Raw genomic sequence first — 17,490 nt, 5'->3', positions numbered from 1 at the left:
GTAACAAATAGTCTAAAGAAATCTAATGGTTTCTTGTTCTCCACGTTTATCTTCAAACCAGGATCGGCAGTAAATTGAATTTGTTTTACAATTTTATTCATCACTTTCTTCAGTGTTATTATCTTCAGAACCTGATTCTGATACAGTCAAGCGCGAAGACGTAGTAGTATAAGCAAAAAATGAATCCGAATCTTCAATATCATCATCTTCACTATCCTCACAATCTTCCATAATCATATATGCTGATCCAATTGTGGAATATCTGTATTGAGCTAATATGAGATAGATAAATTTATAAATTATCTATTTATAAAAAATAAATTACTTATCTATAAAACACATTAATTAGTATACCGTGTAAAAAAATTCGAAGTGCACACTAAAATGTTTTTTAATATATTAAAAAACATTTTGTAAACGTTGTGTAAATCAAATTTTTTTTCGCATTTTTAATAACATGCAGTATAATTTAGTTATCAAATTTATTTTAGCTTCTTGTCTAAAAAACACAACAATTTAGAATTAAGAAAACAAAATAAAAATTACCTTTTTTACTCATGATAACTCCCAATGTGCATGTGCATGTGCAAAAAAATTTAAACACTATTTATAATAATATTGCATCAAATAAGCTACATTACTATACCTTTTCAAGATGTAATTGAGAACTTGAAAGTTGTAATTAAGAAAAGGAAGATGCAATTGAGAAATACAACATGTAATTTAGAAGTCACAATATGTAATTAAGAAACACAAAATGTAATTAAGAAATTTTAAAATGTAATTGAGAAACCTAACATGTAAGTAAGAAATCGCAATATGTAATTGGAAAAACAAAATTTTTAATTAAGAAATCGTAATATGGAAATGAGAATACATTATTTGTAATTGCAAATTCACAATGTAAGGTTAAAGGTCATAATAAAAAACTTCTTGTACATGCATTTTAATAAGTTAATAATATCAAATTTAGCATTTGTATGCACCAGAGCAATACAGTAATACAGAAATCGAACTGAAAGGTCATTGTGTTATTTGTCAATACACTATAAACAGAAAGTCTGTTATTAATTGAATCCGTGCATTTATTTCACTAAATTTGTTTAACATCCACTTTTGGAACAACCAGAACCACCTTATCCAATTTGTAGACATGAAATACGTACAACCGAATAAGTTGAAAGAAAACATTATGTTTTATCTTCATCGAATGAGTTATTGAATGTACTGAGCGAAATGACGACCCAATCGTCATTTTGCGACTCTGGCACAAACTTTAGGTGTCAAATATAAGCATACAGCATACAATTGGGTCCTTAGCGGAAATTTAAATATTATTATTATTATTTTTTTTTTATTATTTTATTTTATTTTGCCGTTTAACAAATTTGACAGTTTCCATAAATTTACAATTAAGTTAATGGCCGGAGCAAGAAGAAGGCATAATTTGCCTTATCGCCAAGCACCGTGTTACAATTTATAATTTTTACAAAGTTGCTTCAAGAATATATAACATAAAAGAAAAATTAGATGAATGTTTACAAAAGATATATAATAAATAAAGTAAAATATCGTTTAATACATAATATCATAAATAGATTGAGTAAAAGTAAGAGTTAATATATAAAACTTTATATATATTTTAAGTAAAATATATAAAAGATAAAGTAAAATATCATAACTAGATTAGGTAAAAGTAAAAGTGAATATATAATAACTTTATATATATAAATACGCACAAAAAATAAAATAAAAAGCGAGAAAATGTGATTTTTGATAATGATTATTGTCAAAAAATTTTAACCTTTTTTTTTTTTTTCTTTCGAATAATTACGAAAATACGAATAATTAACTTGTTTTTCAGTTTTTAAATTATATATCTGATCTATTTTTAAAAGAAAGACTTATAATAATATAAATCAAAATCTGCGTTTAAAAATAACTGTTTTGAATCAGTTTTAAACTGATGAAGAGATTTTTTTTTTTCCGGAAACAATGTTTGGAAATCTTTTCCACAAAAGTGGTCCGCGATTCTGAATTGAATAAGAAACTTGTTTAGAATAAGATTTTGGTAATAATAATATCGTAAATAATAATAATATAAAAGTAAGTAATAATAATATAAAGAATAATATCCTTGGAAGGTACGGAGTTACCGCCAACCACAAATCCCTTTTCATCACTTTTATATTTTATTGATAATATATTATTATTTATTGAAAACCAACCCATATGGCCACCTTGGCCAAATTAGGATCAAACCTAATATTACAAGGTAAACTAAAGCTACAAAATTAAAAATACAAATAACTTCTTTCTGATAATCTATATTATAAACATTTCTCAATTACAACTTTTATCTTCTCAATTACATCTTACGATTTCTTATTTACAACTTTCATCTTCTAAATTACATCTAATGTTTCTTAATTACAACTTTCAAGTTCTCAATTACATCTTGATAAGGTGTAGTCACCGCAATGAGTTATACTCATTACGGTGTTACGAGTTAACTCGTACTTTGGCACAGTAGAAAAAAATTTCTTCTCCATTGCCAAAGTTCGAGTATACTCGTAGTGCTTATTTTTTGTCAGTTATATTCAGAATAAAAAATACTATAGAATTATTTTTGATTACAAATATTTTATTTATTGAAATGTTGATATCTAGCCTTGTCAATGAGAATGAAATCGCGAAAAACAGCCTTTGCAAAAATTAATCATTGCAGACATCACGGCTCAGCAAAGAAACTAAGCATAGTTTAAAATAGCTCGGCAGCGAACGTATTAAATAATATAAATTTGTTTTGACGCATATTTTTTAGGTAATTAATGAGCTTTAAAATAAAACAACTTCCACATGATTAATAAGTAAGCGTTACGTCAACGTTGCACTATCGGGGAATTAGCGACCCGGGTAAATATATATTAGTTTTGTTGTCTCGCGAACCAATCGTAACTGACGGGTAAAGAGATTTAGCATTTTTTATGTTTTTTTAAAATAAATTTATTTACTTTTACAAAGTAAAAAAATACAACCAACGCTAATTTTTATTTTGAAATAAATTTAACCGCCTCTTCAAAGATCTTTTAATTTTAAGCTAATTGAAGAGCGTTTTCCTAAAGAGTTGATTTTTTCCTAAATTGAGTTTTTTCAAGATTCGAATTCTTTATTGAAAAAAGTACAAATCAAACCATGTTATTATGAATAAAGAAGTTTGGTCATCATCTTTATTTACGATTACAAAATTAATAAGATTCAAAAAATACTTCGCGTGATAATTAGTTTAATTGTTTTTTATCAAAACAATAAAAATGTGATATAGCTCCTTTTAGAAAAACGCTTTTCTATTTATAATGCACAATCTATTATTAAAAATATTTATTGTACATTTATATGAAACTTCTTGTAAAATAAGCATTATTGACAATTTCTTTCAGTTGCGTAAATATTCATTGGAAATTTATTTCAAAAACGCATTACGTTTGCCACGAGCAAACCGGACATTTTTGTTTATACATATTAATAGCATTTAACTTCATAATTTGTTCTTTAATCTGCGCTATATCTTTGCTGATATCAGTATGCTTTTTCTCGCCGTTTACGTGATTATTAGAAATGACAGCCAAAGGAACATCAATGTTATTACTTTCAATTTTCTTTTGCTTTTTACCGTTGCATTTATAATACGTAAACTGAGCAATATCTTTCACAATGAATACAAATATCAAACATAAAACACCTATTCCAGGAAATTTTATATAATCGTTTCCTTGTATTAAATCTGGCAATGATTGCACAGTCTCAATATCAATCTAAAGTAAAAAAAAAAAAGTTAAAAGAGATAAAAAAAAAACAGAGCACGTGCGTGCGTACGTGTGTATATATATATATATATATATATATATATATATATATATATATATATATATATATATATATATATATATATATATATAATATATATATATACACACATACATATATATATATAAATATATATACATATATAAATATATATATAAACATGTATATATACAGTATGTGTGTATATATACAGTATTGGACAAAACATTTGCAACCAACATCGAAAAAGTGTTCCTAATTTTACATGTCTTAAAAACGAAACGAACTATACTACCACAGCAAACAGTTCAGGAGTCTGGAGTCATAGCATGCCATGACATGAGCAATCAGCTGACAGGTGACAGCACACAGGCAGAATTTCGTTGACAAGTGCCATTTTCCAGCGGACAAAACAAGTGCAACTTTTTTGGTTGGTTTCATTTTCTTAAGTCTGGTCCGTGTCAACGTCACGGAAGTTTTTTAATAATTAAAGGAAGTATACAGAAGTTTCCAGAAGCATCCAGAAATATCCAGAAACATTCAGAAGCATCCAGACGCATCCAGAAGCTTCCAGAAGCATCGAAAAGAAGCATCTAGAATCTTCCAGAACAGGTTCACACAGGTTCATTTTACCATATAAGAGACATGTAAATCGACATGTAATTCAGTCAGTATATGGAAGTCAATCAGTCAGTATTATCAAGACAGTTTATCGAAGTGAGTTTTATCAAAGTGTTTTATCGAAGAACATCAATACAAGAAGTGAAATACAACAAGTGTTTCATTACATCAATACAGTCCACATCTAACCAAGACGTTGTGTTCCACAGAGCATTATTGTATCATCACAAGGTAAATGTAACACGGTAAGCCTTGAGAAGCGTGATTATTATTTTTTTTTTTTTTTATGACTTCAAGTGCAAAAATGGCTCCCGACAGTCTTGGATTGAAACTAAGAAAGAGAATTATTGGCGATTATGTAAGTGGAATGTCATAAAAAAGTATTTGTGATAAATATAGCGTGAAAAAATGGACCGTATCAAGACTATGTTCCAAATATCGTTCTACGGGGAAGTTGGCAGCAGATAACAAAGGTGGGAGACCGCGTTCCACCTTTGAATGTGCAGAAATGGCGAACTGTCCTGTTCAGTGATGAATCGAAGTTCGACATCATTGGGAGCGATGGCATTTGCCGCGTACGTCAACCGGCCGGAAAACACCTCGATTTACGTTACTGCCATAAGACCGTGAAGCATAGTGGAGCCAATGTAATGGTCTGGGGGTGTTTTTCTGCTAACGGTCTAGGTCCAATACATCGAAACGATGGAATAACGGGTGATGCGGAAGTTATCGGACAAAATAAAAACGTCAATAACTTATTTATAAATAAAAAAACAAACTATTATTATATTTTTTTAAAATAAAGCATTTATCTTTTAATAAAAATATATTATTTTTTATATGAAAAAACACCACCATCTGCAATTGATCTCAATTTTGCTCTGACGCCTTTCATATGCGACTGTAAAATGTTTAAATCAATTTCTTGTAGTTTTAGTTTAATGCGATCAATCAAAACTTGCTCTGTTGACGCTTGCCAATCTCCCTCGTAAACCTTCTGTGCCAAATGTCCCCAAAAATTTTCAATTGGTCGTGCTTGAGGCACATTTGAGGGATTGGATTCTTTATCAACGTAATAGACATATTGGTCCATCCAATTTAGAGAATCTTTAGAATAATGAGAACTTGCTAAATCTGGCCAAAATAAATAGTTAAAGTCTCCATGATACTTGTGAATAAATGGAAGAAGTCGTTTTTCTAAACATTCATTAATATAGATTGATGAATTGATCGCTACAGCCTTGGAAGTGCGAAACAATGGCTCGGACATACCACGGTCAGATATGGCTATCCACATTAATAATTTTTTTGGAAATTTCTCTTTTCCTATAAAACGAACACTTTCTGGGCATGTCTTTTTGTTGTTTGTGTAGTATCCAGAATTTCCAGGCATGTTGTCCCCTGCAAAACAAAAGTATTTTTTGTCATCGATGACTAGAAGCGATTTTGTGTTATAGAGTTGGTTAACTAGTTTCCTGCTTCTTTTCTTTGCCTTTATTTGTTGTTCTATAGTGTATTTTGGAGTCTTCACGTTTTCTATATTTAATATTCATTTTTTTTTAACTGACGATCAATTGTCGATTGATTTACACCAAATTTAATACCTATTTTTCTCTGACTGACCCCTTTTCGATTGTTGACAAGTCTCGTTAATTCGGCTTTCTTTTCTCTAGTCCAGGATGTCGGACGACCAGGGTTCTTTCTATCAGAAAACGATTGAACAGTTTCAAGTCTTTTTAGGTTATCATATATTGTACTTCGAGCAAATCCTTCCTTTTCAAAATGATTTTTTTTTTTATATTAGGTTTATTTACAAAAAACATTTTTAGTCGCTTTCGAAAAGATTCTCGTTCAGCTGCATTTAACCTCATTTTAAATAATTGTGTTTCAAATAATAAAGTTTATATTTTATAGAACATTTATGCCTATGCATAAAACCACAAAAACTAATTATTATGCTCAAATAATGAAATTAGGATTTGTCCGATAACTTCCGCATCACCCGTTAATGGACCGTTTCATGTATAAAAATATCCTGAAAGATGTTATGTTACCTCATGCTGAATGGAATATGCCAATAAAATGGGTTTTTCAGCAAAACAAGGATCCGAAACACACTGCAAAAGTAGTCAAGCAGTGGTTTCAAGACAACCACCTATCGCTGATGGATTGGGCGCCTCAATCTCCGAACCTGAGAGAACCTGTGGGAGATCGTCAACCGCAGAATTAATCGTGAAGGTGTTCGTAATAAGGATCAACTGTTTGAACAAATCCAAAAGGCCTGGGCAGCGATTCCACAAAGTTTTATTGATCACTTGATCGAATCTATGCCTCGAAGATGCAAGGCTATGATCGACAACAAAGGATTCGCCACGAAATATTGATAGCCAAATACAGCTTGGTCAACATTTTGTCGAGTTGCACTTGTTTTGTCTAGAAGGAAATCAACTTTTTTTAATACTTTTGATTAATTTATTAATTTTCGTGTACAAATAATGAACTTTGTGATGAATAAAGCTTGAAGAACTTTGTCTCTAAACAGTTACATAGTTTTTCTCTAAATTGAAAAAATGCAGCACTTTTATATAAAGAAACTAAATTAGCATTATTTGGTTGCACTCGTTTTGTCCGATACTGTATATACATATATATATATATACACACATATATATATGTATATAAATATACATATATATATATATATATATATATATATATATATATATATATATATATATATATATATATATATATATATATACATATATATATTTATATACATACATATATATATATATATATATATATATATATATATATATATATATATATATATATATATATATATATATATATATATATATATATATATATATATATAAAATACTTATCCACGATGTATACATACTTACGATAGGTTTTTTATAATATATTTCTATAATGTTGCTAAGCGCTTCAGCTTTTTCCTTATTTATACAAACTGAAACATTATCATTTGATAATCCCATTATGTTTGTGTCACTTCCATACATTATTAAAACTGGTGAAGGAATGCCTAACAACTGCACCATACTGACATCAGAGTATGCGGTTTTAAAATCCATGTTCATTAAAACATCAATGTTTAGAACTCCGTAGTTTGCAATATTAGAGTTAACATCTTTCAATATCTCTTCGAATGAGCTGTAGTCTATAAAAATTACAAAATAAGATAATTGCTACTACTACTACTACTACTACTACTACTACTACTACTACTACTACTACTACTACTACTACTACTATTACTACTACTACTACTACTACTACTACTACTACTACTACTACTACTACTACTACTACTACTACTACTACTATTACTACTACTACTACTATTACTACTACTACTACTACTACTACTATTACTAGTACTACTACAACTACTACTCAGTGCTAGAATAAGGTGGGAGGGGCTTATAGCCTCAGGCTCCACAATTTTAGGGGCATTGAACTAACTTTGACAACCTCTTTTTTTTTAACTATTTTTTAGGCTGTGTACATTTTTCATATAAAACGGCCTCCAAAAAGAAATAGCCCCGGGCCCAAAAAAGTCTCAATCCGCCACTGCTGCTGCTGCTGCTGCTACTACTATTACTACTGCAAAAAAATAAAAATAAACAAAGTCAACAGGTATTAAAATTTCATTGGATATCCATGATTTGTGTATTATCAATGAAAGGAGTGCTTTGAAAATATACTTATTATTTGGTTTAGCTTTAAATTATGCACCTTTTTATTATTTATTATGTAAATCATTGACAATATGAAACATTTAAGCACTCTGCCTTTAAACAACACTACACTAATTTACTTTACAAAAATAAAAAAACCTTTTAATTTAGTTGATTCGAAACTTTTGTGAACAATTTCCAAATCTAAGGAATCTTTCAAAACAGCAACCTACATAAAAAAATAATAATATCAATTTTGTGAAACTACAAAAAACAATAATTTTTCAAATAGCAATATAAACCACACACATGACCTTTTACTCAAGTAAGGCCAAGTGTGAACAATAAAACCAGGGCCGTGGGGAAAAAAACTGCAATATTTACGGTAGAGGGTCCACCAAACTCGTGAAAGCCATGTACCTTGACAAAAAAAAAATATTTTTTAGTAAAAAAATTACTGTATATACTATAGCGTATGAATCGAGAAATTTATGTCTAATTTTCGGATCAAAATAGCCACTTTAACTTAAACACGGGTCCAAAAAAAAAAACAACAACTTTTCAATTGTTTTTATAACGTTAATGTAATAATTCTTTTTGTTTAGATTCTTTTTAATTTTTATTCAGATGAAGCACCTAGATCAATGATCAGCAAGAGATCCTTGCTGGTATGGATAGAGATATTGGTGCTATATTTAGAGCTCACCTTACTGATGATTGTAAAAAAGTAGCAAAAGATCTAAAAACATTGCTGTAATTCCAGAAAAGGATTTACATCTATGATCCATCCACTATATGTCTATCTCAACAAATCCTTTAAAGACCAACTTAGTAAGATGTGGACTGAGTGGATAAGTTTAAGTTTAGTAAATCTAAAAAAATGTGGCAATTTACAGAAACCTTGTTTTTACACTTGTTTTTGTTTGGGTTGACGAGGTTTGGAAAAAAATTTCAAAATTTAGGATCAAAATTCAAAAATGTCACTTTGACTTATATACAGGGTTGACTTTTATGTGAATATATATGGTAGTTTGAAAACTTGAAATTTATAAATTACAATAAAAAGCTAAATAGTGGATAGCAAAAACCAAGTATAATAACCTTTATACTTATTAAATGTCTTGATTATGAATGTCAAAACCGAGTATAAGCAATCTTAATGGATTTGTCATAAAGGTTTTGGAACGGCAATTAAGTATTGGTGATAGCAAAATATACAAAGTTTATAACCAATTAACAATTATACTTTTTAATCCTTTTGAAACATTAGTTTATAGACTTTGAAGTATTAATTAACAACAAATATACAAAATATATATTTTAACATTCTAATATATTAATATAGATTCAATTAATTAACATTCTAATACATTCAATATACATTCTAATTTTTCTAATCAGTTAAAATATTCAAAAAGAAGAGCTATAATTTTAATATTTGTATTATAAGTTTTAAGTATGCATAAATGTTAATTATGAATAAAGGTTACAAATGTTATTAGTAATAGAAAACAAAAGTTACAATTATTTAGCGCATAAGTTCTTTATTCTAAAAGAAAAAAAAATTGAGTTTAAGTCAAAATCTAATATCTAAAATTTTCTTTGTAGTAAATGTGAGTTAAGCTAATTGTCACATACAAGGAGGAAGGGATAGTGGTGGTGATGGTGATGCCACATAGGAGAGTAGGGGGATCCAAAAAAGTCAAAAAATATGATAATTGAATGGTCCCTTATTGCATATTGTATAAAAATAATATATAATATCTTTATCTTATTTACTAAACTATTCAACATTTTTTAAGTCACAATCAATATCGACTTGTTTCAAAGGCTGCTTAATGCAACTCAATAACAAAGTTTAATAAGTGTTTGAATGGAATATGGTGAGGTTTTAAAAATTCATGGAATAAGATATTTCATTAGAATAATGCAATGTTCTTTGCAATAATGTGATAAAACAAAGAAACTTTATTATTTAACTATATATAAGTACTTTTTAAGTTATTATTCGAAATTGAATAACATTAAAAGGTTAACGTCCAATAAAGTTTGACAACGATGTTTTTAGACTTTTTGGTTTAAGCAGACTTTTATAATGCTATTTTCATTTTTAATTATTAAACTGTACTGTTACTACTGTTACTACTGTTACTACTACTAAAAATAAGAGGAAGAAGAATGGTAATAAAATTGAAATAAAATACCTGTTCTTTTTTTATACTTAAAAACGAGTTGGTTGAAATAATTGAACTGAAAGATGCAGTTAATGAAGAAATAATAATTAAGCTTATAATCATCCATATCGTTGATAGAAACCGACCAATTACTGATTTTGGAACTATATCGCCATAGCTTAAAAAAAAAAAAGTTTATCTTAGAGATGAATACAAAATGCTTTTCAAAATAGTCATTTGTAGCATGAGACAACAAATTATAACTTGTATTAATATAACTTATCAAATAAATAATCAATTTATATAAGTAATAATTTTATATAAATAACTATAAGTTTGGTAAGCAGAAAATAGTATGGCTCAAAATGAGGTTTGGAGTTTTTTTAAAAAATGCAGACCAGATATCACACTATTTTTAAGAGATGGAAGAGAGTGCTGCTACATTGACTAATAAATACATGCTCCAACCCAAACCCTAAGTCAATGTAGCAGCATTCAATTGCATGTTCTACCTAAAGGAGTCAATATAGCAGTGCTTAAGATCAACGCGAAGTAGGGGAAGATATAAGGGGGTGTGACACCCTCCCCCCATCAATGAATTTTTCATTCATTTAGTCAACAAATTTAACCCTTTTAGACAAGTCAGTTGGCAAATTTAGACAGTCAGTTGGCAAATATCAACCCTTCAGTCAACAACTTTCAAAAAACGAAGACTTTTTTTTTTAAATTCTTTTAGTCGGCAAAAACTGTAATGGCACCCTCCCTCCATACCCCACGTGACACCTACTTGCACTGAGCCTGGCAGTGCTGTCTTACATGTTCTCATTACATAAATACAATGTCTGGTCTGTTTTTTTTGAAACCTTAAAACCTCATTTTGAGCCATACTATCTTCTGCTTACCTATAAGTTTCAAGCAAGTTACATAAGTGCAAATTACATAAGTGCGAATTAACATAAGTGCAAAGCATAGCAAAAAGTGGCATTAGTGCAAACTGGCAAATGTGCAAATATACAGATTTATAGACTCAGTTCCGTTCCGCAAATTATCTCAAAATTGTTAAGAAATGTAAACATTTCTAGAATTTGAGAAGATTTAAGAAAAAATTTTGGAAACAGAATATGACATATTGATATTAATTTGATATAAAATCTTTGATATAAAATTTTTTTAACGCTAAATATCTTTTCTAGCCAAATTTATCACTAATTTAAGTTCGAAATATTTATCTAACTAAAAGATTTTGTGATCATTTATGGAATGGAACTGAGACTATAAATCCGTGTATTGTCATAAATGCGCTAAAAGAATATGCAAACATTGGCATAAGTGTGAACTGTCATATGTGCAAACTGGCATAAGTGTGAAGCAGTTACAAAAACTGGCACAAGCGCAAACTGGCATATGTGCAAATTAGCATAAGTGCGCCGAACAAAATTGCAAACATTGGCATAAGTGCGAATTGGCATAAGTTCGAAATGGCATAAGTGCGAAGTAGTTAAAAAACTGACATAAGTGTGAACTGACATAAGTGCAATTTGGCATAAGTGTACTGAATAAAATTGCAAATATTAACATGTAAATGTGAACATATAAATATTAAGTGCAAATTGGTATTTTGCACTTATGCCACTTCGCATTTATATGCCAGTTATGCTTATGCCAGTTCAGTTACACCTATGCCAGTTCATGCTTATGCCAGTTTTTGCAACTGATTTGCACTATGACAATTCACATTTGTGTAACAATGACAATTCGCACTTGTGCCAATATACATTTATAAAATTCTCGTTTATTCAGTCGTTTTACTACACAATACTACTTTTACTACACAAATACACATTTACAATACTTAACATTAAAATATTTAGAATACTTATTATTTAGAATACTTATGATTAAAATATTTTTCATACCTACACATTTAAAAAACATGTAAACCATCCAAAAAAATTTAAATCATGTAAATGATTTAAATTTTTTTTTTCTTTTATACTATTTTATATAAGATTTTTCAACATTTCTAGGTTAGCAACAATTTCTATAGCAACAAGATTTTGATATAAAAAAATAGCGACATATGTCTTAAAGCATACTTAAACACAAAGACTATATGCAGTTTTACCAGACTACTGGTGAAACTTTATTTATTAATTGATTTATATGTTAATTATAAAGGGTTAAAGATTAGAGCTTTTAAATAAAGAAAATTTGTACTGATTGCAAAACTAGCTTTAACTTATATATAAATAGGATTTTAATTGTTGGATATTAATAATTTATTGTAAAATTTAACAAAAAAAGTGATAACTATTTGTTTTTCTATTGTTCTACAGTTACATATAAGCGATGATATTACAAGCTAGCAAAGTGTATTGAAGTCAAAAAATTTAACCAAATGAAAGTGAATTATGGCAATTATGGTGATAAAAAAACTTCATCAAAACAAGCAAAACATTTGAAGAAGCAAGTTTTCGTAAAAAATTTATCGATACTACTTCAAAATAAAACATGACACATCTCTATATTTATACTATTATACAAGAAGAAATTCAAAAAAAGCGCACTTGATTTTATTGGTTATACCAAAAATTACATAATGAAACTATTCATAAAGTTAATACGGAATACATTTTAAGTTTTTTTTTTTCATTTTTCTAGAGCAGACATTTTTTTTTCTTCAGGAGTATATAATGTAAAATAAATTAATAGCATAATAAATATAAAATTTAACAGAGTTTTTTGCATTATTTAATATTAATTACCATCAGTTGCTATTAGAGGATAAACATTTTTAACCAATTAAAGATAACAATAATTAATATTTTGTTTAGGTTAACAGCTACAGGGTGGCCAGCGATCCTTGAAAACCTTGAAAACCTGGAAATGTACTGGAATTTGATAGGTCCTGGAAAAGTCCTGGAAAAACTCCCCTTTTAGCATCAAATCTTGGAAATCCTGGAACATTTTTTTGAATTAGTTCAATAATTTGTTATCATGTTTTTGTCTTCTACAGAAATATTAATATTGCGTAGATTTCAACTGAATTTATTATGTATTTTTTGAAATGCAAAAACTTTTTTGTTAACTGTTAACTGTCAGTATTATTAACATCTACTTATGAAGTTTATTTAATTTATGTTAATTTATTTACTAATTATTTATGAAGTATAATATGTAGCTGATATAATGCCTAAGACAAAAAACTGTCATTTTCAAACAAAATGGCTATACAACAAAAAAATTTCTTCTAGGGTAAAAAGATCTAGTTGGTGCAGAATGGATATTGATACATCTAACATGGGAGTATCTGCCTTGGATTCTTATGCAACTGGTAAGAAGCATAAATTTGTATTGATCATGTTCTATAAAACATGATCAATACAAAGTTTATATGCATATGCAGTCCAGACTAGTGGTAAAGTACTTAAATTATGCAAAGTTTAAATTTTAAGCTGAGATGGAGGTTGTTCTAAGCTCTTTATTGCATCTTTATACCAACTTGTTAATTATAAATATTTAAATATTTAAATTTTTGGAAAAAGAAAATTTTTACAGATGTTATCAAACTAGCTTACATGTTCCATGTAAGTCTATCAACTCTGAAGAAGTTACTGTTTAACCTAAATTTTGAAAAGGCTGATAAGGTGTATGTCAATATTTTTATTCACTTAACTTTAATAAAACATCATTCTTAAACCTTCAAACACTTTGTGAAAAATTAAAAAAAGTTTGGTCGCGTGTTTTAACTTATATAAAAGTAGGATAAAAATTGTATATTAATAATCTACTGCAAAATTTAACAAAAAAAGTGATATTTATTTGTTTTTCTACTGAACAGTTCCTTTGTACAGTTACATATAATTACAGTTACATATAAGTACAGTTACATATAAGCGTTGATATTACAAGCTAGCAAAGAGTATTGAAGTTAAAAAACTTAACCAAATGAAGGTGAGTTATGGCAATTATTGTAATGAAATAAACTTCATCAAAACAAGCTTTAACATTTGAAGAAGTAAGTTTTCAAAAAAAATTTAATTATATTACTTCAAGATAAAACATGACACGTCTCTATTTTTATATTATTATACAAGAGGTATTCACAGAAATTCAAAAAATGCACACTCGATTAAATTGGTTGTACCAAAGATTACATAATAAAACTATTCATACAATTTGGAAATATGAAAGATAAATAGTTTTTCACTTTCATTTTTTTTTTCCCTCAGGAGTATATAGTGTTAAATAAATTGATAGCATAATAAATGTAAAATTTATCAAACTTTGTTGCTTTATTTGATATTATTTATCATCAGTTGCTATCAAAGCTAAACATTTTTTTACCTATTATAGACTAAAATAACCAATATATATATATATATATATATATATATATATATATATATATATATATATATATATATATATATATATATATATATATATATATACATATATATATATATATATATATATATATATATATATATATATATATATATATATATATATATATATATATATATATATATATATATATATATATATATATATATATATATATATATATATATATATATATATATATATATATATATATATATATATATATGGAAAAAAACACAAAAAACTTACAGTTCTATTTGTGTTAATAAGTTATAAAAATATAATAGTTATAAAAGTTTAAAAACACTTTCGCCGATTTTAAAGATGGCAGTCGTGTTTTTGTGTAAATTAATAATAATAAAAAAAAGAAAAAATAATAACTGGTAACACAGAATCAAAGTTTATATTACATAAACATTATTGGATATTGGACTTTTTATTCCCTGTGTAATAATAATAAATGACAAACATCACCAAAGCGATGCTTGACCAAATTTTGGCAAGCTACGTCACAAAGACAACGTTAGACAAAGCACTAGCTGAGCATGCATCTGAAATACAAACAATGAAAAACTCAAATAAAAGTATTTTAGATTTGTATAAATCAGATTATGAAAAGGAAATAAATCAACTAAAAAATGAAAACATACAATTGAGAACACAAATGACAAAACATGAAACAAAACAAGCACAAGTTGAAAAGACAGTTATTAGCGAACCAGTTGCATGGTCATCAATGGTAAAGAACAAGAAAATACACCTAGTAAATGCAGCAATAAATGAACAAAAAGAAAGAAATAAAAGAAAGTAAAATATAATCATATCAGGAATCCCAGCAACATCGAATGGGACTGATGAGGAAAAACAAGCAGAAACTGAGCAACAAGTTAGCCAAATATTAAATCATATCGGAGCAGTCACCAACCCAGTACATGTCAAAAGACTGAAATTTTTTCAAAGAAGCTCAACAGCAGGCCTACAAACCGAACCACCAAAAGCACGCCAGGAAAAGATATTAGTTATACTAAGTGACGAGTCAGAAAGAAACCCAATATTAGCCAAGGCAAAGAAACTTGGGGATAAAACAAACCCAGAGTACAAAGGAGTTTATATTTCAACAGATATGACACAAACAGAGCAATATGAAAATATGGAGCTCAGAAAATTAAGAGACACCAAAAATGCAGCAAGAAGACAGGATGATCCCTTTCGATATGCTATACGTGGAACCGGACTTGTCAAGTTTAAATGTAACGTTGAGAATGGAAAAAGAACTGAGCAGTACTAGCAAATACCTGCAATGTTTATACACGAATGCAACATCGCTTGGCAATAAAATGGAAGAATTTAAAATCTTGTGTAAATTAAAAAAAGCTAGTATAGCTGGAATCACTGAAACATGGTTTCAAAACTCACCATTGTACTGATAGAAGGTTACAGGGTGTACAATAAAAATAGATCTGATGGACGGAAAGGTGGTGGAGTTGCCTTATACATTGAAAACAATCTCACATCATATGAAATAAGTATTGGTAATCAGGACAGCAAAATAGAACAAATATGGGCAGTCGTTGTAATTATGAATATTAAATACCTCATTGGATGTATATATAGACCAAACGAACAAATAGACATGAATGGTTTTAGACAAGTTATACACAATGCCAAAAGTAAAGTAGATATTAAAATGTATGCAGATATACTAATATTAGGAGATTTCAATTTTCCGAACATTACCTGGAATAATCATCACCACCATCATCATCACCAAGTTCTCTAAACCTATCATTCACTAATATTCGTGGTCTTCGAAGTAACTTTTCTTCTGTTGAGTCTTATCTCTTGCAAAGTTCACCAGACCTACTTGCTCTTTGTGAGACTAATTTGAGTTCGGCTGTCTCATCTTGTGATCTTAGTGTTGATGGTTATCTTCCTCTGATTCGTAAAGACTCCAATAGTCACATGCTTGGCCTGGGCATTTACATTCGTAAGAATTCACCTGTTTGTCGTGAAACTAGGTTTGAATCCACAGACTATTCTTTCATGTGCTTTCGTTTAGCACCACTTCACTCTATTGCCTTTCTCTTTGTTCTATATCGCTCTCCTTCATCTCAAGACTGCAGTCTTTTTGATGTTATTTCTGATCATATTGACCAAGCCCTCTCTCTTTATCCATCAGCTAATATAGTTGTTGTCGGTGACTTTAATGCTCACCACTCTGAATGGCTTGGCTCTAGTGTCAGTGATTCTGCAGGCATTAAAGCCCACAACTTTTGCCTTTCTCAATCCCTAACTCAAATAGTCAACTTTCCAACTCGCTTTCCTGACAACCCGAATCATTTACCTTCTCTACTCGACTTATGTCTTGTTTCTGATCCTAGTCAGTGCTCAGTTTCTCCGCATTCACCCTTAGGTGCTTCTGATCACAGTTTGATCTCTCTAAAACTAATATCTCATTCTTCTTCATCACCTGAATCCCCCTATTACCGAACCTCTTTCAACTACAGTAAAGCTGACTGGGATTCTTTCCGTGACTTTCTTCGTGATGGCCCTTGGGTAGAAATCTTTCAACTTCCTGTCGACAAATGTGCTTCTTACATAACTTCGTGGATTCAGGCTGGCATGGAATCTTTTATTCCCTCTCGACGATTCCAGGTCAAGCCTCACTCTCCTCCATGGTTTTCCTCACACTGTGCTGCTGCGATTGCCAATCGAAACCATTACTTCCATATCTATCAGCAAAACAATTC

The 17,490-nt window shown here is 29.0% G+C and overlaps 1 protein-coding gene across 3 annotated transcripts in view; it reads right to left on the bottom strand.

Moving 5' to 3' along the window:
- Positions 1–3,343: 3,343 nt before the first annotated feature.
- LOC105847490 (uncharacterized) overlaps positions 3,344–17,490 on the bottom strand; it is a 33,259-nt gene continuing 19,112 nt past the window's right edge. For 2 of the 3 annotated variants that reach the window (XM_065811456.1, XM_065811455.1), the window contains exons 4-7: positions 10,382–10,529; positions 8,337–8,406; positions 7,380–7,657; positions 3,344–3,815 (exon numbers count right to left, since the gene is read on the bottom strand). In XM_065811456.1, the coding sequence (XP_065667528.1) occupies positions 3,480–3,815; positions 7,380–7,657; positions 8,337–8,406; positions 10,382–10,529 (832 nt within the window). In that variant the 3' untranslated portion in view covers positions 3,344–3,479. Of the gene's footprint in view, positions 3,816–7,379; positions 7,658–8,336; positions 8,407–10,381; positions 10,530–15,150; positions 15,230–17,490 lie in introns of those variants that run through there. The other variant, XM_065811457.1, reaches the window with a different exon arrangement.

Source organism: Hydra vulgaris, chromosome 12 (assembly GCF_038396675.1).
Source record: "Hydra vulgaris chromosome 12, alternate assembly HydraT2T_AEP".
Lineage (NCBI taxonomy): Eukaryota > Metazoa > Cnidaria > Hydrozoa > Anthoathecata > Hydridae > Hydra > Hydra vulgaris.
The sequence above is the reverse complement of the archived record's forward strand: the minus strand, read 5'-3'. Positions and strand labels throughout refer to the sequence as shown.